This window comes from Vipera berus (assembly GCF_964194415.1).
Source record: "Vipera berus genome assembly, chromosome: 7".
Taxonomy (NCBI): Eukaryota; Metazoa; Chordata; class Lepidosauria; order Squamata; family Viperidae; genus Vipera; species Vipera berus.
Window position 1 is genome coordinate 17,242,509 of NC_138209.1, and position 21,997 is coordinate 17,264,505.

At 39.5% G+C, this 21,997-nt stretch overlaps 1 protein-coding gene across 7 annotated transcripts in view; it reads left to right on the forward strand.

Moving 5' to 3' along the window:
- PDLIM5 (PDZ and LIM domain 5) overlaps positions 1-21,505 on the forward strand; it is a 147,827-nt gene extending 126,322 nt beyond the window's left edge. For all 7 annotated transcript variants that reach the window (XM_081332577.1, XM_081332580.1, XM_081332578.1 and 4 more), the window contains 5 exons: positions 6,437-6,593; positions 10,112-10,292; positions 11,530-11,650; positions 13,245-13,360; positions 18,386-21,505. In XM_081332577.1, the coding sequence (XP_081188703.1) occupies positions 6,437-6,593; positions 10,112-10,292; positions 11,530-11,650; positions 13,245-13,360; positions 18,386-18,475 (665 nt within the window). In that variant the 3' untranslated portion in view covers positions 18,476-21,505. The remainder of the gene's footprint in view (positions 1-6,436; positions 6,594-10,111; positions 10,293-11,529; positions 11,651-13,244; positions 13,361-18,385) is intronic.
- The last annotated feature ends 492 nt before the right edge of the window (positions 21,506-21,997 follow it).

The window sequence follows — 21,997 nt, forward strand, 5'->3', positions numbered from 1 at the left end:
AGATACCTCTTACGAGAGCCAATTGCATGGTGTATTGGTTAAGGTGCTGCACCATGAGCAGGGCGAGCTGGGTTCTAGTTCTCTTTTAGGAACAGAAGACAATTGGGAGACTTTGGGCCAGTTGCTTCCTTTCAACCCTGATCATGCCTTGGAACAAGCCAGCTGAAAAATACAAGCCAGTTTTTTGATCATTGATTACAGGATAAGCACTAAGAACATTAGGAGGAGTCAGCTGGATGACCATGGCCCAGCCAGTCCTGCTCAACCCAATCTACTTCACAGGTTTGTTATTGTGAGGAAAACAGGAGGCAGGAGTATTAAGTATTTGTTTTTCTGCTTTTAGTCTAATAAATAGTGTGTTATGGCTGTCATCAAAGATAGATCTAGACAGCTATGGGTGTTGAAGATTAGCTGTTGGTTTTAGAAAAGCACTTGGGTGGCTAATAATCCCAAAATGGATGGCAATTTTACTTTGCTGTAGCTTTGTTGTGTTTGTTGGGTTGAGAGAAGACAAAGAGAAAGACCCATTGTGGGGGAAAAAAATCTACTCTGTGCAGTTCATCTGCCAGAGATCGAAGCCCTGGAAGATAAGTGGTTTACCAGCCAGAGAAAAACAGCTGCCAGCCTTGACTAACAAACAAACTGCCATCCAGAATGCTTAAGCTCTTTCTGAAAATGTTAACTTTATTTTACGTTCTACAGCGAAGCTGGTATTTTCTACAGACATTTTTATCTTTTATATCCCAAACAACAGGTGGTGTGTTTTGTGTTTGTCTCCGCATAAGCTGTCCTTGAGATTCGAAAGTATTTGTGGAGTTGTACTGTTCAAAAAAAAAACAACCCTTACATCCCTTAACGTGCACACAACTGACACAAATAGAATCAAAGTACTTACTATTTAATCGAAACATATATCTTGGTGTATTTTGCAAAGAAAGTTTTAGTTAACAGAGACAACACTCTGTGCCCAACAGTTGGACAAATTGTAGGGTAGTCTCCATATGTATTAAATAAAATATGAAGTTATTGCGAAGGGTAGCATATATGGGTAGAAAAGATAACCGAGGGACAAGGGTTCTATGATTACTTTGGGGTTAATTGTCTTACAGTATCCTGGTGTAAAATTGTAAAGCCAGACTAAGTTCTAACGTTCATCTTCCTTAGGATACAGGATTGCATGGACAGTGCATTCAGAAAGTATTCAGACCCCCTTCACTTTTGTCAATTTTGTTATGCTGCAGCCTGAATCTACAGTTTATTGAAATTCATTTCTCATTAATCTACATTCAGTATCCCATAATTTTAGCATAACAAAATTGACAAAGTTGACTAAAGGGAAAGGGGTCTGAATACTTTCTGAACGCACCGCATGTACTGTATTGCTGCTTGCATACATTTCAAATACTGCAATCTTCAGTTTGTCGGTAATCTATCACAAGAGTGATATTTTTTTTCCAACACTATTGCAATATTCATTTTTCATCCCTGTGGCCATGTGATCAAAATTTGGACACTTGGCAACTATATTTATGATGGTTGCAGTGTCCCAGGATCATGTGATCACCTTTTGCGCACTTATGACAAGCAAAAGGGGAACCAGATTGACTTAACAGTCGTGTTACTAAGTTAACAGCTGCAGTGATTCACTTGACAAGAAAGGTTATAAAATGGGGGCAAAACTCACTTAACAACCGTCTTGCTTGGTGTTATGTATCCTGGTGCAGGCATCTGCATAGCAACAGCCACCAGGGGGAGTGTCCTGGACGGTTTTGGCGGGAAACCTAGTTTTGGCGGGAAACCTAGGGCCAACCCCATTGGCTGGCCGCCTGCCTGGCTAGGTATATAAGGAGGCCAGGTAGCCCTTGTTCCCCAGTACGCTACCCCCCCCAATAAAGAGCTGAACACGTACTCCGGCTGGCATCTCTTCCTTGCGTCGGACCCACTACATTACACTTTGCAGTGGAAATTTTGGGCTGAATTGTGGTTGTAAGTCAAGGACTACCTATACTAGCAACTTTCCACTCTTTCCATGTTAATGATAAAGACAAAGGACATTTTTTTCCTTTAGAACAAGTGACAAAATATTTGACCCCAGCTGTAATGCATTATGAATTCAGATTTTTATTTAATGTTCCACTTCCCAAGTGCAATTCAGAATTCATTATTGACTTTCGTGCAAATGATGTGCAATAACATGTTTTTATTTCTAACCTAATTGGAGGAACAAAATCACAATAGAGAAAGTGTGACTTTTGTGGGCTATTAATGAGTCTCATGCGTCCCAAATCCAAAGTCTATCTTTCTCTATCCATTGCCTCAGAGTTGTTCATAGTTCCAGATGCTGCAACAATCCAGCAATTGAACAGTGCAAATTAGTTTTCTGTATTAACAAAAATTGTATGCTTTAATTGCAAGCATTGGGCCAGTAACGAGACAAAGAAGTTTTAAAAGGGATTGGAGAAATGTTAAAGGGGTGCAGCTCATCAAACTTTCAGTGTCACCAACTGTAATCATTTCCAGGGTTTTACCTGTGCTCCTATAAAAATTTGCACTTGGATAAATGCAACCTTTTAAAAGAGAACTTTTCAAACACAACGAAAATTCTCAGCAAATGCATTAGATTGCTACCTGGGGTGTTATAACCAGGAAGAATTCATAATTACATAGTTGCTTCATCAATCTCAAGAATATGCTCTGACAATTTTCCTTTTTGCTGATAGTTGAAAATGAAGCAGTAAACTCTCAAAAGTACTGCTCATAAGTGCAATTTGTCACAAACAACGGCACCACCCTCAGCCCTTCAACATTCTTTTTCTTCTTCCCCTCTTATCTGTGTTTATTTGTAGACTTCAAGAGCATTTATAGTTCAAAATAAAATACTGTGATCACTGGGTCATAATGGAATGCTTCAGAGACAGAAGAGTGCCAATTTCAAAGAATACAGTGTTTCTTGATAATGAAAAGCTGACCAATTACTTATTTATTGTACCCTTTTCTCTGGAAACCTTTCCTATTTCCTTTACTATCATTTATTTATCCGGAGAGTGTTATCCTGATACTGCATCATAAATAACTACAGGTGTTTATCACACTTCAGTGAAAGGGGGGGGGGGAAGCATTGATTGTTGCCACTTTAGGACTGAAAACATTTCAGAAGGTGCCAGTCTTATCTCTTAACTTCAACAGTTTGTCAGACTTTGAAGTTTAATCAGGCAGAAAAGGTGTGTGACTAAACTGCCTTTTTCAGTACAATTGGCAAAGCATGAACAAATAAATACACTTTAATGAATTTGACTATAGGCAGGGTTAAAAGCGTGCAAGATATTATGGCAGAATATCTGTTTTTGCATTATTTCTAAAGGAAAAGATGCAAAATAGGAGCCGTAGGACAAAAAAGAAGGAGTGGTCTGATAGATAAGATAGGTGCTACTTGTGTTGAACCTCTTTTCAGATATGGTAATATAGTTAATGCTACTTACTGCAAGGGCCAGTCAGAAAAATTGAAAAGCAAATACACACTTAAGAATTTAGGACACCTAATTAGGGTGATCTATTTCTTTGGACTTGGATGGCTGCTCAATGGCTCAGTGACTAAGATGCTGGGCTTATTGACTGAAAAGCTGGTAGTCCAGGTTCAAGACCTAAGTGCCACATGATGGGATGAGCTGCCATCCTTGCCCCAGTTCCTGCCCACCTATCAGGTTGAAAGCATGCAAATGTGAATACTTTGGTGGAAAGTTAACAACACTTGGTGGCATAATGCTGGCCACATAATTGCGGAAATGTCTTTGGACAGTGGTGGCTCAGTAGGATTATCATGTTTCCCCGAAAGGAAGACTTACTCCAAAAATAAGTCCTAGTTTTGGAGCGAGGTGCATGCCTAAAAATCAAGCTAGGGCAGGGGTGAGGGGGATTGGAGCTGCCCCATGGATGCCTCTGCAGATGAGAATGGAGCTCCGGCCTGCATTTCACCGTAAGAGATCTTCCGGAAAGGCCTCTGCAGCCAAGAACGAAGCTACGTGCAGGCCGGAGCTCCATTCTCAGCTGCAGAGACATTTTCTTCGGCTGCAGAAGAAGTGGGCTGGCTGGGCAGGCTGTTGGTGTCACCACGAGGTAAGACTGTGGAAAAGACACCTCCCCAAAATAAGACCTAGTGCCTCTTTTGGAGGTAAAAACAAATAAAAAATAAGACCAGGTCTTATTTTTGGGAAAACACGGTAGCAATAGCACTTAGACTTACAGTACATAGCACTTCACAGTTCTTTACAGTCCTCTAAGCGGTTTACAGAGTAAGCATATTGCCCCCAACAATCTGGGTCCTCATTTTACCAACCTCAGAAAGATGGAAGGCTGAGTCAACCTTGCGCTGGTGAGATTCGAACTGCAGCCAGAAGTCAGCAGAAGTAGCCTGCAGTGCTGCATTCTAACCACTGTGCCACCACGGCTCATGGCCTTGAAACAGAAATAAACCCCGCCCCCTAGAGTCAGCGATGACTAGCGGAATAAAATCCACAGGGACTCCTTCACCTTTATTTCTTTGGACTAGCAGTAGCTCTGTAGTGTTTCCAACAAGATATTTTTCCTGATCCTGTGTAGAGATGAGAAAGTTTACACTGGACTTCTTTTGCACACAAAGCATTTCTGCTTCTACTGATGTCTTTTACTTCAGATTATTTGGTATTATGTTCACTTATTAACCCCATGTATGTTATGTTTATCTGCCAATAATTCAGCATTTCAGACATGGTTGATTTTTCACCCTGCTTTTCTGTTGAAATCCTTTGTTGCTTGTTCTTTAATTTCCCTTTTAGCTGCGGATTTTAAAAAATGCACTGGGATGTTCCCGAGGGTAGAAATACTATTTTCAAAGCACACCATCCTTCTGTGAAGATCCTCTGTGAAGGAATTTATTTTTGATACATATTTCAGATATTTCACTCCATTTGGGTTTCCTTTTAGTATGCTTTAAAGGGCAAAGTATGATTAGTTCTTTGCCTGCTAATGGGTACATTTTATTATTTGCTTCATGTAATTGTGCAGCTGGAAATAGAGTAAAGTTTATTTAATAAGCCTTTCTTTATTGGAATTGGATAATTCTAGGTAAATTGTTTTAGCCTTTAAAGTCAAAGTAATACAGACTTGCTAGAATACTATAATATACTAGAAATATCTTACCATTTGCAATTAACAGTGAATTCAATTCCTCTGTCCAGTTCAAAGGACAATTTTGTAATTGAACTAGACTCTAAACTCCATTCAGAAACACAATCTTTTTTAAAAAAAAATTCAGTTACATTACATTTTAGAGACTAAAATGGACAATGTGAAATTTGAGCGGGCCCCGAACAAGGAGTATATATCGGAGGTGGTGACCCTTTGAGAGCTGTATGCAACAAAATTTCATTTTGATGTATGCCAATTGGTGTACATTCAAAGTGACAATAAAGTTATCATCATCATTATCATCATCATTTAGGTTTAAATCTTAGATTAGAAATTTCTTATTCCATTTTTTTCTGATGGTTAATTTCACTTGTACCCCTTGGACATGACATTCTAGAGATTTATCTAGAGAGTCAAGAATGAAAGTGTAAAATATGTTAATGATAAAATAGAGGCAGCCTTGGAGGATACAGATAACCTAGATTCATAAAAGTATGGTCTCAAGTCCAGGTATGGGTGAGAACCCTCAGAGGAAATAAGGAATTCCTGTCAAGGAATAATTTGTATCACAATCATGAAAACATGTTTTTCAGCATTATCTCTCTGCAAAGGATTTGAGGTGCTTTAACAGAATAACAGAGTTGGAAGGGACCTTGGAGGTCTTCTAGTCCAACCTGCTGCTCAGGCAGGAAACCCTATACCATTTCAGACAAATGGTTGTCCAGTCTCTTCTTAAAAACATCTAGTGTTGGAGCACCCACAACTTCTGGAGGCAAGTCATTCTCTCCTTGATTAGTTTCCACCCATTGCTTCTTGTCCTGCTTTCAGGTGCTTTGCAGAAAAGGTTGACCTCCACTCCTTCTTTTAGGCCTCCCCTTTTATATTGTAACCTTTTTAACCTGAGACAATGTGAATCAAGCACCTTCCCAGTTTATTTGCATCACTGTATCTTCCACTTGGTTTGCACAGCTCTGAAAGCATCTCTGTTCATAAAGGGCAATCATGCACATGCAGAGGCAACCAGAAACGGTTTTTAAAAGGGTCGCATGAGATTTGCAAAAGATGTGCTTGCATTCAGGATTCAAAGATGCTTATATTTGCTGAGTGAAGCAAATCATTTGAATGCTAGATACATACCTAATTATCATATATTTATTTCTATCAGGAAATTTCTTTTTAATAATTGTGCATTTATGTACTTAAACATTGGAATTGCTGGCATTTCTGCTTGCAAGCTCAATGTTCGTTTTTCTCCCATTTCAATTCATGGCAGCTGGAAGTGGATGGATTTCCAACAATAGTACAACATCTGGTGAGAAAACTACAGCCGCACTTCTGCAAACTAATGAAGGTACTTTGGTTCAGAGAGCAGAGCATATTCCAGCAGGCAAGCGGACTCCAATGTGTGCTCATTGCAATCAAGTCATCAGGTTGGTATCATTGTCTATATACATGGTTGCTTTATGTGAGATGCAGGACTGTCCTTCTTATTCTACAAGGAACTTATATTTGAATAATTTAAACCCATTGAATTGAAACCTCTTCAGCGCTGTTCTCAGTTTAATCTTGAGTGCACTGATTCATAAATAAATGCTAATTAATTAAGTTCATACAACATAGCCAGCAAGATTAATGCATGCTTCCATTTGGAACTTAACATAAAGCTGAGAAAGTATCCACTTCCGTCCTCTGAAAATTGCGTAAGCATGTGAGTTCTTACATAGTTGAAATACTGCGAGTATTTTACTGGTTCTCATAATTGTCTCAGTCATAGAATCCAGGAATTTGTATTGACTGGCATAATATCAAGCTTGTGGCTTATATGAGCATATTGTTAGAGGTGGATAGTCACACAGGTTTGGAAAGTAAAAGGAAAGACAAGTGAGAAGGTAATATAATAGAATCATCTGGCATCCTTATAAAGATTATATCACGTTGTTTCTTTACTCTTGCAGTACAATACTTTGGGAAGCTTATGATAGCCTTCAGCTTTTGGGGTTGAGGTTTTAGCATAATTACAGTTCATGCCCTTTGAGGCAGTATTACCTGCAAAAAGATAAGAACTGGATCAAGTGACATTCCACAGCACATCTGTGTTGCAGCCAAATGCATTGTACACCTGGTTACTTTACACTAATGCATAAAATAACCATGATGTGCAAGTCTCCCAAATTAAGAGTGGTATCTTATAACCTTTTAATTGATATCCTTAATTATTGATAAGTTTATCATCTAAAAGTTATCACAATTTTTTTGCAGTCTTATTACAGGGTCTCATTCTGTCTTGCAAGATCAACATGCTAAACTACCTGCTTTTTCTCATATATAATATCTGTTGAAATAGTTGTAGTAAAATTCTAATAGATTGCTAATGTGCAACAACTGAGGAGTCTCAGAATATCATTGAATAAGATAATTAAATTTGTTGTCAATTTAAAATCTTGGTATTAATATATTTCTGTATCCCTTACATGGAAGGGATTTTTTTTAAAAAAAAGTATGAGTTTCTCTAAATTCTTTTTCTCCCTAAGTAATCATGGCGTTACCATTACTGACAAAGAAAAATTTTCTGCAAGATAAATGAGAAACTAAAGTACAATTTAACTGTCACAAGAAGTGAAAAAGCCCTGTTGAGATAAAGTTTGCATTTTTATCATGCTTTCATGAACATTTAAAAATCAGGACAACCTTCTGGTGATAGATCAGCTACTTGGTGCTTACTTAATAGTATGAAAATACCAGTCTAACTTTCTGTCTTCCAAACAATATGGATTTTCTATCTATATCTTTTCACTCATTGTCGTGCATAAAAATTAACAGTTCAAGCAAATGATCTCTACAGAATCATTTTTTCACAGCTATGGGAGTACATCCATGACTTAACTTAACTCAATATTTTACTTTCCATTGACATAGTCGTAGTTGGCTACCTCAGAATACAAAACAGCTGTGCATTTATGCATTTCATCCAAATTATCTTCAGTCGTGTAACAGGACGTTGACTGATTTACATAAATTTCGTATTTAAAAGGATTACTGCTGATGCTGTCCATCTCTGTTTGGAATATAAATCCAACTGATGCTTTTCTGTCAACTATATTATGGGGTTTTTTTTGCCTGCATGTGATTCCTACTAAGTCATGCATAGTATAAATAATAAAAATATTGAATAAAATTCTACGTTACCTCCTCAGTGGCATTAAATGTGCTTATCTTAGCTGCAGAGTTAATTGATTCATTCAGAATATGAAATACTGGAAATAATAATTTTCTTTTTACACACACTGGAGCTTTATTCCTCTTTAGGCTTCAAAATATGAAAATTCTCAAATGGCTGAAGAAAACTAAAGCAGACCAAGTCTAAATATTTCTGCTAAATGGTAGTATCAAAATACTTAGCCATCCTTCCCAGTTCCTATTATGCTTTCTTCCAAGACTGTACTTTTAGTGGAGACAATTGGAAACTTGATCCTAAGCAGGGCCAAAAGTCTTCCTCGGACTGGGTTTTTTTCTAATGAGCCTCGTAAATTAGCCTGTGCTGTTAGAAGAGAGCAGTTTGTTATACATAAGGTCTTAAATTGGATCCCTGCATAGCTGAAAGAGCATCAGTGTTAAAAGGTGCTTGTACAGAGGTTAGAGTGTATCTGCTTAGGCCAATTGTTCAGAGAGCCACATGGCAGCAAGGTTACCTGTAGATATTCAAATGTTTGTATTTTTCAAATAATTTATTTTTTTCCCCTTTTAATACATTTTTATTAGTTATCAAAATATAAAATACAAAGAGAAATTTTTAAAAAGTAATAGAAAACTAGGAAGGGGGAAGGGGAAAAAAAAGATAAAGTATGATGCAAAGAAGTTAAAGCAGGGGTGTCAAACTGCCGGCCCATGGGCCAGATGCATCATGCTGAAACTGCGCCGGCAATGGAAAAAAAGTCACGATACGTCGTGACACGTCACCTGACATTGTGAGTTTGACACCCCTGGGTTAAAGGAAAGAAAAAAAGTACCAACTTCCAACTCTCTTTAGCACAGTAGAAGATAACAGCATTGCAACCTCAACTTTTTACTCTTACACAGTAGTATATACTAGCCATTTCTATAGCAACAAACCTATCTAATGAGCAAAAACAAAGTCAAAATCTCTTTTTTTTTCATTGCAAGCACAACATCCGGATGCAATTTCCAAATAGAAACAAAATTAAATATATTCTCTTATTTGGATAAAAGAGTCAGTTTGACTATCTCTGCTTCTCTTTGCTGTGGGGAATAATATATGCTTCTGTTTACTCATTAATCTTTATAAACTCTCATAATTTATATTAAAAGAATTCCCTGTATTATTTCAATTTCTTAATGATTTCTTAAAGGTGCAAACATAAGAAAAATACTGTTTTGCATATTTTGAGAAATATTTACCCTCTTAATATATAGGCAGAAAATAGTTCTACTGATGAAATGGCATGCATTCTTTTTTTTCTTTTATATGAAACTTTTTTCACTTTGGTTGATTTAATTCTGGTTTTTGATTTGGAGGCACTAAACAAAAACAATACATTCAATCCTTACAGCGAACACATCAGAGTATAAGAAATTTCTATCACATGTCTATCAGCTCGTGTAGAATCAGAAAGTTCTACCTTGATCTAGAACCATTTTTTAGAAATAAAATGTTTCAGTTTAATTGTATTAAAGCATAAGCATTTGTTCCAGAGTGAAGCACATTGTGAAATCTGTATTTTCCCCCACTTTTGGATAACATATAGTGTACTTCTAATATGTTTTACATAACTACTGATACATCAATATAAAAAAAATCCAGTAGAATTGTCTCCTCTCATTATCAATAAATTTTGCTTTCTGTCTCCTGAAAGAAGATAGAAAATAGATGTTTGACTGCATTTCATCAAACATGGAGTTTAAAATTAATATTTATTTTTACTTGAAACAGAGGGCCTTTCCTTGTAGCATTGGGAAAATCCTGGCACCCCGAAGAGTTCAATTGTGCTCATTGCAAAACTTCCATGGCTTATATTGGTTTTGTGGAAGAGAAGGGAGAACTGTACTGCGAGGGTTGCTATGAGAAGTTCTTTGCCCCAGAATGTGCCCGATGCCAGAGGAAGATACTTGGAGTAAGTAAAATGCCAATTTGTAATGAACATTACAGATTAGATAACTCACTCAAACCAGCTGTTTATTGATTATTATTTATTGATTAAGGAACAATACAATAATTTCTTAATCTCAATTTCAAAATTACAATTAATCAGCAAAATTGTCCATTGCCTTCCTTTAGTTCTTCTCATTCCAGAATTATCCCATTGTACCTTAATCTCAGTCTCAGCACCTGGCCAGTGTTCTCTGGGATTGGAAGCAATCTGGATCTGGTTTTTACTTAAATGGGAAACACCAGGAATTCCAGAGCAATGGATAAGCCTGGGAAATAGAAAAACATCCCAGTAAGAGAAATTCACAAAACTACTGTGATATTACTGTGATATTACTCGCAGGAAAACTGCGTAGATGTATCTGTAGAGTCACAAGGAATTGAGTTTGAGAGTTTATCATGTGAAATTATGTAGAGGAGACGTGATGGCACAGAATGCAATATTGCAGGCTAATTCTGCACACTCTAAGGAGTTTGATCCTGACCAGCTCAAGGTTGACTCAGCCTTTCATCCTCCCGAGGTCGGTAAAATGAGGAGCCAGATTGATGGGGGAAATACACTGACATTATAAACCACCTAGAGAGTGCTGTAAAATACTGTGGGACAGTGTATAAGTCTAAGTGCTATTGCTAGTGCTATGTAGTTTGGGAAATGCTAAATTGGATGTGAAAGCTAAAGTTTTAACATCAGCTCTTTTAAGTAGAGTTCAGACAGGTGAGTGGACTTATACAGAACATGTATGCTTACATAACAGCCAGTTTCTTGCTTGATAATGGTAATTGAAAAACTAGTTATTCAAAATAGTAACCAATGAAACAGTAATGAATCCTGAATTATGATTATCCCCAGAAGCTAGAAAAAAATATTTTTTGAAAAGAATCTTCCAATGTCAAGTGGAAAGTCTTTCCAGCATTTAAAAATGTTTCCAATTCTTAAAATATCATCACTGAATTTTGTGATATTCAGAGCATAAGAAATCATCCAGGTCCTTCTACCAGAATTACAGTCCTTAGCATTTCGTTGAACAGAAGCTGTAGAGTTGATAACATCAACACTCAAGACATGCAGTTTCCAGTTTTTATGCTTTAATGCTATTCCAAAAATATAGAGAAAAATGTAAGCTATCTAATTCAAATATTAAAATACTCATGCATAAATCCTGTTTGTGTTTTGGTTTGCTTTGCTTTGGTTTCTACGCTAGGAAGTAATAAATGCTTTGAAACAAACCTGGCATGTTTCCTGCTTTGTGTGTGTGGCCTGTCACAAGCCCATTCGCAACAATATTTTCCATTTGGAAGACGGTGACCCTTACTGTGAGACAGGTGAGCATTACCTATAGCAATTCAAATAAAGGGAATAAAGGGATGAGAAGACATTAAAAAAATACTGGGCTATTCTTTCCTTGCTGATGGGAATCTATCAGTTCAGCTGATAACGTTTCTATTTTTTAAATAAAAATTGAAAATAAGTCAATTTCATGCTGTTAGTGGCATCTAAAGTGGGGCAGAATGTCCCCCAGTTAAGACAATAATTGTTTCACAAACAAAATAGATGCCACAAAATTGGTCAATTAAAAAAAATTATAACCAAGATAAAAAAGAATATTTGTAGTTCAGGGTTGAGGGGTCCTTGATGTTGAACTTGGTTGTTTACCTACAGACATTTCATTACCCAAACTAGGTAACCTGATCAGTCATAGTAGAAAGTGGGGTTTATTCCAGGTAACAAAGTAATAACAAACATAATTGAAGCATTGATCTTGCAGTCAATGAGTTTTCATGGGAGATTTCTCTTCAGTTGGAGTTTCAGGTGACATGACAGAATCAGAGATACAAATTCAGTGTCCACATTTGCAAATCATATATATCTGATCTGCCCCTTTGTGGACTTTCCTTGCACAGCTTATTTTAGGCTGCTGTTACCATGGTTAATGTAACAGAAGAAAAATCTTAGACTACCGGTATGTGTCTGGGGTTGAAAAGGAAAGAAAACAGAAGCTCTTCAGTCTGTTCTGGCTACTGTTCTGTACAAAGCTTGTAAACCTCTTAAAAGTCTAAGTAGGAGCCAAGTTAAACAGGTCTACACTCGTTTTCAGTGCGATATTGTGAAATAGAGATGAAAGAACTTGTCAGATTTAAAATAAATACATTTGAATAAAGTGTCATATCAAAGATAGCACACAAATTTGGCAAGCTGCTTGAGTTGATAAAGTAGTTCTCATTTAACTTCAACATTGAGTTGATAGCTGGAGAAAATGGTGTACTTGATTGTTTACATAAATCACCACCTATCTTAAATAAATTGTGCATAATTTGTATTTGGGCCCCTTCACCTCTGCAATAAATAGGTTATTGAAGTACATGCGTACAGTATGTACAGAATATGAAAAGAATTGTATAAAAATAGTCATAGCTTGTTACAATTTCTAGATAAATTCTGCTTTGCATGTGATTCTTTTATTATATCCATTACCATATGAATGGAATTTTATCTTGGTCCTTCTAACAGAATCAAATTATTTAATACAAAATGTTTATTCGGAAAATTACAGTGACTCTAATAATTCCCATATTGCTACTTAGCTTTGATTTTTTTTTATGCATTGTACCATTTCACTAACTTTCAGCGTGAGCCTCCAATATCTGGGCTGCAAAAATCAGGACAGACATTGGAGAGCAGTAAAGAATTCCTCGTATGTTTTTGCTGCCATCTGGTGGTGATAACTAATTTTGTACGCTTAGATTAATCAGATGGCCAAATAGCAAAATATTTAATCCTTTTACAAGCAACAATTGTTAAACTACAAAGAGAAAAGGTCTTCAAGAATTTTGTCCACTGTTATCGACATTTATTCTCTTGTGGATTTTGCTGAAATTGCTGGTATTCTTTAAGTGTCCATATTATTGTATTCTACAGATTATTATGCATTATTTGGTTCCATGTGCCATGGATGTGAATTCCCTATTGAAGCTGGGGACAAGTTTCTGGAAGCCTTGGGCCATACTTGGCATGATACCTGTTTTGTGTGCTCAGTAAGTATAAAAAACATATTATGAGTCATGTATGGAGGAATGTGCAGGAGGTGGAGAGGAATGAAAAGATCAGAACAGGCCAAGCTGACAGAGCAAAACGTCCAGCATCAAGTCCAGCATTCTGTTCTCCACAGATTCTAATGAAAAGCCCACAAGCAGACCATGAATGTAACTGCAGCTTCTCATTAACAAGAGTATGAAGAAGTTCAAATGTGCAAGCAATAGTTATTTAACACAGAATTCCATCATTTAGCTCATCAGGCATTATGGTTATTGCTAGTCAGTTACTCATGCTTTGATCCTGTCTAGGGTACATGCAGTGTATTAGATGTTGGGCTGCTATTACAAGGGGGTTTAAAATTTCAGCTGCTTATGAAAGCTTAGTATTTAGTATTTGGTCATTCCCACGTTGGGTTCAACATTAGAAACAATTATTATCTTATTTCCAAGCCTATTCATGGTGGTAGTGTTGATTTTCAAAGACTTAAAAAAATACAATGTGAAACCTAGTGTTAAAATTGTGCTCTTAGAATTTGATTTTATTGTTCATTTTTTATTGATTTTTGTTTTACATGATTGTAATTGTAAAACATAGTTTAGAAATGTTTAATAACAACCATCAGGAAAATAGAGTTGGAGAAAACTATGCAGACTTCAACAATATATTTAAGAAGGATTTCTTAAAGCTGGAGAAGAAATCTCAATAGACCATAGAAAATGAAAAATTGTGAGTGGCCATAGAATGCTGGTTGATTCTCATGCAGAAAAAAAGCAAGGAAACTCAAAGAAGAGGGTAAATGGATTACAGAACGTGGAAGTCAATATGATCATCTGATCCAGGACATTTTGCACCACTTTCTTGTAGATCCCACTTTTATATAATAATTCACCATGACAAAAGCAAAGAAATTTAGTTAGTTCAATAAGGCATTGAGTCCTGAAATATCATCCCAACGGCGATGATATTTTCTGTGCTGCCTCGGACCGCTTGTGTTGGCAATGGCGTCCTTGGACCGTTTCAATGGAGCAATGGCGACAGGTGGTCCTTACACCGCTTTTGGACCGTTTTAGTGGCGGTGATGACGCTTTCAGACCACCTTTTCTATCTTGACCTGCCTACCCTTCTGCCTTCAATATATACATTTATTAACTCTTTGCCTACCCCCCCCTCTCCCCCTTGGATTTGGTCGGTCCTGGGTACCAGCCACGGTGGGAGAGTGGCTGACTCTTACATCTGCAGCCCCATAGAGGTGGGAGCTCTATGGGGCAGGCCTACCCAGAGTATATCTTTGACCACCCCCAGGAACAGAGTTGCAACCTGCCGTGAGAGGGCGGGGGTGGCCTGTTTACTGGGGCACCCAACTGAGTGGCAGTGCAGTTGGGTGTGGATCCAGATATTTTCTTTTCCGGCCTTCGACCCTCCTATGGACATGATCATCCTTGGGACTGCCTATCCTGGACTTGCTGGACCAACATGCTACAATACACTAGCACGGACTTGTTCGCCCTCAGGGGTGCCCCCCTCGCCTGGGTGCGACCCGCCTTTTTAAATCCTCCTAACCTCGATGAAGGGCCCGAGTGTTGGGACCCTGAGAGATGGCTGGGCAGGGGCAGGGGCCGTCAACACAAATTTAATAAGAGGCCCCTGATTATTTTTCTATCAAAATTTTTTATGGGGTTGGGGAGAGGGGTGGGAGAGGGGGGTTGTCTGGCTATGGGGGGTGGCCAATCAACCATAGTTCAGGCCAGACTTGGGTCTAACCGCGCGGAGGGAGAACGGGGTGTCGTTGACTCCGGGGCTCATGAGCGGGTCGTGGGACTATTAATTCCCACGACGGGGAATGGCAGCAGGCGGATAGACAGGGGGCCGTATCGCTACCGGGAGGGCCGTCTCCGCTACTTGCAAGCGGTGAGGCGCTCCGACCCTCTGCTTCTTCCCCGGGGTCCTGGGAGCGAGGATGTGCAGCCTCCTGAGCTCCGGCTGGTGTACCTGAATGCCAGGTCCGTGGTTAACAAAGCTCCCCTTGTCAGGGATTTAGTTGAGGGTGAGCATGCGGACCTGGCTTGCATCACGGAGACTTGGTTGGGCCCAGAAGGTGGGGTCCCTTTGGTTGACCTCTGCCCACCAGGCTTCCGGGTGCTACACCGGCCACGAGCTCACGGTAGGGGTGGGGGAGTGGCGGTCACTATTAGGGAGACCTTATGTCCGCGGGAGACCACCGTTTCTCAGATAGTCGGGTGTGAGTCTCTCTTTGTGAGATTTGGTTCTGGGGCGCAGTTGGGCTTGCTGCTGGTGTACATTTCGCCTAGTCGCGCAGCGGCAGCCCTGCCCGAGCTGCTCGATATCCTCTCGGGGTTGGTGGTTGAGTTTCCCAAACTTATAGTTTTGGGAGACTTCAATCTACCATCCCTGGGAGGTTCATCTGAGCTAGCTCGGGAGTTCATGGCTTCCATGACGGCCATGGACCTGACGCAAGTAATTTCTGAACCAACTCATGAGGGAGGCCACACCCTTGACCTGATTTTTTTATCTAGACGGTGGTTGGATGATCTTGGTGGGGGCTCTCCATTTATTATGCCCCTGTCATGGACCGATCATCATCTCCTGCGGCTGGTCTTCCGCTTTGCCACCCCCCGCCGTGGGGGTACGGAGCTGATTAGATGGTACCGCCCCAGACGCCTAATGGATCCTGATAGATTCCAAGCGGCGCTGGGGTCCCCACCTGCCTCCATTGCTCACAGCTCGGCGGATGCCTTAGTGGAAGCCTGGGAAAGGGCAGCCACTGAGGCACTTGACCGGGTTGTACCCTTGCGGCCCCTGACCCGGTGCAGATCCCAGCGAGCTCCATGGTTCTCCACGGAGCTCCGGGAGATGAAGCGTCGGAAACGGGGCCTAGAGAGTCGTTGGAGGTCTAGCCGATCCGAACCCGACCGGTTGCGGTTAAGAACCTATATTAGGTCTTATCTCGCAGCGATGAGGGTGGCGAGGTGTAATTACTTCTCCACCCTCATCGCGTCCGCAGATAATCGCCCGGCCGCCCTGTTTAGGGTGACTCGCTCACTTCTTAATCAGGAGGTGAGGGAGGATCCCTTGCAGGGTCGTGCCGAGGAATTTGGTCAACATCTGTCGGATAAAATCGCTCGGATTCGGACCGGTTTGGACTCCAACTGGGCAGAGTCAGGCGATCAGGACACGGGCGGTCTTGTCAATGTTACCTGGGAAGAGTTTGATTCTGTGACCCCTGATGAAGTGGACAGGATTATGGGGAGGCTGAGCTCCTCCACATGTTTGTTGGACCCGTGCCCTTCCTGGCTGGTTTATGCAGCCAGGGAGAGGACACGAGGCTGGCTCCAGGCGGTTATATCTGCTTCCTTGAGTGAGGGTTATTTCCCCACCGTCTTGAAGGAGGCGGTGGTGAGACCCCTCCTCAAGAAGCCTGCCTTGGACCCAGCTGTATTGAACAACTTTCGTCCAGTCTCCAACCTTCGCTTTCTTGCGAAGGTTGTTGAGAGTGTGGTGGCGCATCAGCTCCCTCTGGTCCTGGATGAAGCGGATTTTCTGGACCCCTACCAATCGGGTTTCAGGCCCGGGTACAGCACGGAGACGGCATTGGTCACTCTGGTGAATGATCTCTGGAGGGCGCGGGACAGGGGATATTCCTCTGTCCTAGTCCTATTAGACCTCTCGGCGGCTTTCGATACCATCGACCATGGTATCTTGCTGCGGCGTCTCAAGGGATTGGGAGTGGGAGGCACGGTTCTTCAGTGGTTCTCCTCCTATCTCCTGGGACGCTCGCAGTCGGTGTTGGCAGGGGGGCAGAGATCGGCCCCTAGGTCTCTCGTTTGTGGAGTTCCTCAGGGGTCGGTTCTCTCGCCTCTCCTGTTCAACATCTACATGAAACCGCTGGGTGAGATCATTCGTGGTTTTGGAGTTGGGTATCATCAATATGCCGATGATACCCAACTTTTCTTTTCGACCCCAAACCACCCCAGTGATGCCCTCGCTGTGATGTCCCGTTGCCTGGAGGCGGTTCGGGTCTGGATGGGGAGGAACAGACTTCAACTCAACCCTGACAAGACTGAGTGGCTGTGCATTCCGGCATCCCGGGACATTCAAAATGTTCCATCTCTTTCTATGGGGGGTGAACTCTTACCCCCCGTGGATAGGGCTCGCAACTTGGGAGTCCTAGATTCACGGCTTACCCTGGAAGACCATATAGTGGCCGTGACTAGGGGGGCTTTCGCCCAGGTTCGCCTGGTGCGCCAGCTGCGGCCCTATCTGGACCGGGATGCCCTGTGCACGGTCACTCATGCGCTCGTGACCTCTCGTCTTGACTACTGTAATGCTCTCTACATGGGGCTTCCCTTGAAGACCACTCGGAGGCTCCAACTGGTACAGAATGCGGCCGCGAGAGTTGTCTTGGGAGTTTCCCGGTACTCCCATGTTACACCTTTGCTCCGCGAGCTGCATTGGTTACCAGTTGTCTTCCGGGTGAGGTTCAAGGTCTTGGTTATGATCTTTAAGTCCTTACATGGCATGGGTCCGGGTTACCTCAGGGACCACCTGCTGCCGGCGTCAACTCCCCTCCGCCCTGTGCGTTCCCACAGAGAGGGCCTCCTCAGGGTGCCTCCGGTAAGGGAATGCCGACTGGTGGCCCCCAGGGGGAGAGCCTTCTCTGTGGGCGCTCCGGCACTATGGAATCAACTGCCGGTGGAGCTCCGGATGACATCAGACCTCCGAACCTTCCGTCGCGGCCTGAAGACCCACTTATTCGAATTAGCTGGTCTGGCCTGAAGGGGGAATATGGGCTTTTAAAATTGTTGTTTTATTATTGTATTATTGTTTTATTTGGGCTTTGGTTTAATCTTATTTTAACTTTTGTATCGTAATTTATATATGCCCTGTGAACCGCCCTGAGTCCCTAGGGAGAAGGGCGGTATATAAATTAAATAAAACTAAAACTAAAGGATCTGTATTTTATATATGTATATAGAACACTTGACTTTAATTTTATGCTATTTCAGGTATGCTGTGAAAGTTTGGAGGGCCAGACTTTCTTCTCCAAGAAGGACAAGCCTCTATGCAAGAAACATGCTCACTCAGTGAACATCTGAAAAATTAAAAATTACTCAAATAGAGAACAAGAAAAGAAGATGGTTGGGTATTGGTCTTCAAGATGTATCTATATAAACTTTAAATTTGTAGAAGCAATGACATGGGAAGGAATTGGGTTTATGGGGCATAACTAATTAGCTTTGGCCTGAGAGCTTTTGGTTGTGTTTCAGTTGTGAAACTGAAATTTTCAATTCAGAATTAATTTGGAAGGCATCAGGTTGGAAATAACTAAATTAAAGTATATAATAAAATATTGAAGCTAAATGTTTGTTGTTAATGAGAGTAAATCTAAAAAAAAGTGGATGTTGCTGATTGGTTTTTATAATCAAGTAGTACTTTGCCTTAATCCAATACTTTGTGGTAAATTTTGCATTATTATTTAAATACCATAAGTGCTACGCAGCTTCTTGGATACTCTAAGAAAGTAAAGAGGGTGATGCAAGAACTCTGGTACCTAACAAATCTAGAATTGGCTTTGCAGCTAGGGACAAGCATTTTGTTTAATTGATCAGTTCAGGTAGAATCAAGCTCTTTATCAAAGAAACATTTGTCAATGAACTGAAAAGAAAAGTCTTCATTAGCTTTCCTCTGGCTTTAGCCATCTTTGCATGTCCAATTCTGTTAGTAGGGTTTCCAATCCCTTTTGAAGGCAGAACTCTCATAACTGTATTCTGCCGAAAGAACTGTTAGATATTTAGATTTTCCAAAATAAAGCTAATAAATGCAACTATTGGTACAAAAGGGAGCATTAATGTTTTTTAGAGAATTTGAAACAGTTTTGTGTCCACATAGTTCCTTTAATTCCCATGGGGAATACAATTTGTCTTTTGCCTTCATAAAGAAATTTAATAAACTTTATCCATCAAGTATTGAAATACTCACTGTGATGAAAAGTTCTGTAAGTGTTCAAGAAGAATATGCAAATTATCTTGAAAAACAGCAGATATTAAAAGAAGTCTAAGTAGTACACATAGATAGGATTGAGTCAAGCTCTTGATTACATAAAATAAGTCCTTACTTATCATTTACATTGTGTGCACATAGCACTTATTTTGTTGTTGTAATATACAGAAAAGGGTAGGGGATTTTAATTCCAGCTTTCTTAGGCATAGTAAGTTCTGAGATTTTTATTTTCTTTTATGGTTTTGTCATCAGCTGCTTTATTATATGTATGTAAAATACATACTGAATTATGTTGAATTTCCATGCTTGTTTGCTTCTATACGTGTGTGTGTGTGTGTATATATATATATATATATAAGTGTATTAACTAATTCTTCATCCTGTATATCTCAGTTCTTCTTTTGACAACAGTAGGAAGAAGAGAGAAAAAGGAAAGAATTGCTAATGTAATGCATTCTTTAATACAAAGGTTTAGAGGAATACTGTGATAGATTCCCCAAAGGGCAAAGAATTTAAATAAACTGTAAGTGTTCTGAGAAGGCTGTGTCAAGGATCTTTATGAGAGTAGGGGAAAGGTCAAAATTTGCAAGATGGTGAGCATAGTGTGATGATCCATGCCTCCCACTTTTGTGTGACACTGACAATTCATACAAATGGGATGGGGCTTGGATCATTTTGCTGTACCTGCCATTTATACCTTAGGAATCCAGAAGAACATTGGCTTCTACTACCTTTTGGAAACGCTAACCTTAAGAAATTAAAAATACCTGAGAACAAAACTGAAGCATTGAAACAAAGAAAGGCATAATTTGTATACTTTTAACATTTACAACTTGAAGCCCTCTTGTAGTCAACTAGCCCTCATAATATGTTTTCAGAATGGCCATTAGACTCACATGAATGCTTTTTATGTGTACCATGGATCAGTGAAAGCTGAACTATGATAATTTTGCATATTAAACTATAGTATTTCCATATTGGAACCAATTTAGAGTTCCCAAGTATTTACTAAAGAAAGGAGGATTATATTGAATTTTGTGTAAGTAGTGTCATGTGATAACATCACAAGTTAAAAAGAGTTGATATTAAATCTTCAATAGTATTCATTCCAATGTTGTAAATATTCCAGCATTTTCACCTGAGAAGCATGGAATAAATAGACTGGATCAGACTTATCCAAAATAGTCTATTATAATCAAACAAATTTAAATTAATCATATTTAATTTAGATTGTATTGTTTTTTATCAATCTGTTCTAAATCTGTATCTAGCCCATACATATGAGATTTATTCTCTATTCCTTAGCCTTACATATTTTTTTTCATTCATTAATAAATATGATTCATTCATATATAAATACCATATTTATGCATTATAGGAGAAGTATGGTTACCAATCAGCATTTCACAGGGCAAATTACAATTTGCAGAATAAGGTGACTTTGATTTTAGTGGCAAATGTTCAGCATTTGAGAAGTTATTTTGCCCTGCATTCTGTAAATACGTAGCCTTCCCTTGACTTAGAACTTGGAGAATTGTAATTTCAGTCTCTGGAGAGTACCAGATTGAATAAGATGGAACTAACTACTGTTATTAAAAATGTAAAATAAGACACAGAAGGAGAGAAGGATAGTGAGTAGGTTATGATCACTTTTCATAAATAACAGGCCACTTGTTTTATAAGACAGAATTGAAATTCAACTTATTTTAGAAAGGCTAGATGAACAGCAAGCTGTTGCATATTGTAATTAATTAGTACACCATTCTTTGTAAATAGACTAATGTCCCTCTGATACAAGAGTTAAGGTAAAAATTAAACATGGTTGCACTTTGGTCTTCATATCCTACTAACCAAGAGTAATGGGTGATTTTCAAAAAGCAAGATGAATGAAAATAGATTTGGTTATTCTATATCTTTTGCGAACTTTTGTTTCAGTTTGTTTATATTCTAATGATCTTGATATCTCATCTTATTTTATAGCTCTGTTTTAAAACAAGTGGTTTTTTTATCTTTGCCTAAACACATAACTGCTTCTGTTGTCATTTGTCTATCAGTTCAGTTGTTGTAAAAAGCCTAGTCATTAACCTGACTTGATGTACACATCAATAAACATACCCGTGGAAGTATATTTTTAATGTTTTGCTTTAATGCCTCTGAGTTTAATACCATCACAGCAAAGCAAAGTGGCCATATAACTTTACCTGTAACAAATTATTTGGTTTTATTTCTTTTTTCTTTCATCAGCTGGCAGAAAACACAATAGCTGACAAAATTGTATACAAAGATTGCCTGATGCTCTTTCCAGACTAGAGACCATCATTAGGAACTGCAATTCTGTCTCCTCCAGCAAGATTTATCTGATTCTGTATTTAGCCTTACCACAAAGCATTCTCTGATTTCAGTTTACAATACTTAACCATCTATAGTAACATGGTCAATTACTTCATGATAACAGTAGCTCATGGGATTCTAATGAGCTTGGTATTTTTTCTCTAGGAGAATGTACTGTTTCTTTCAACCTTGTTTGTACAACGAAAAAGGAACACTGCATATGACTATAAAAAGCTAGAGGTAACTTTACAGGAATCTGGCCTCTGTTGCAAATGTTTAGGCTACTA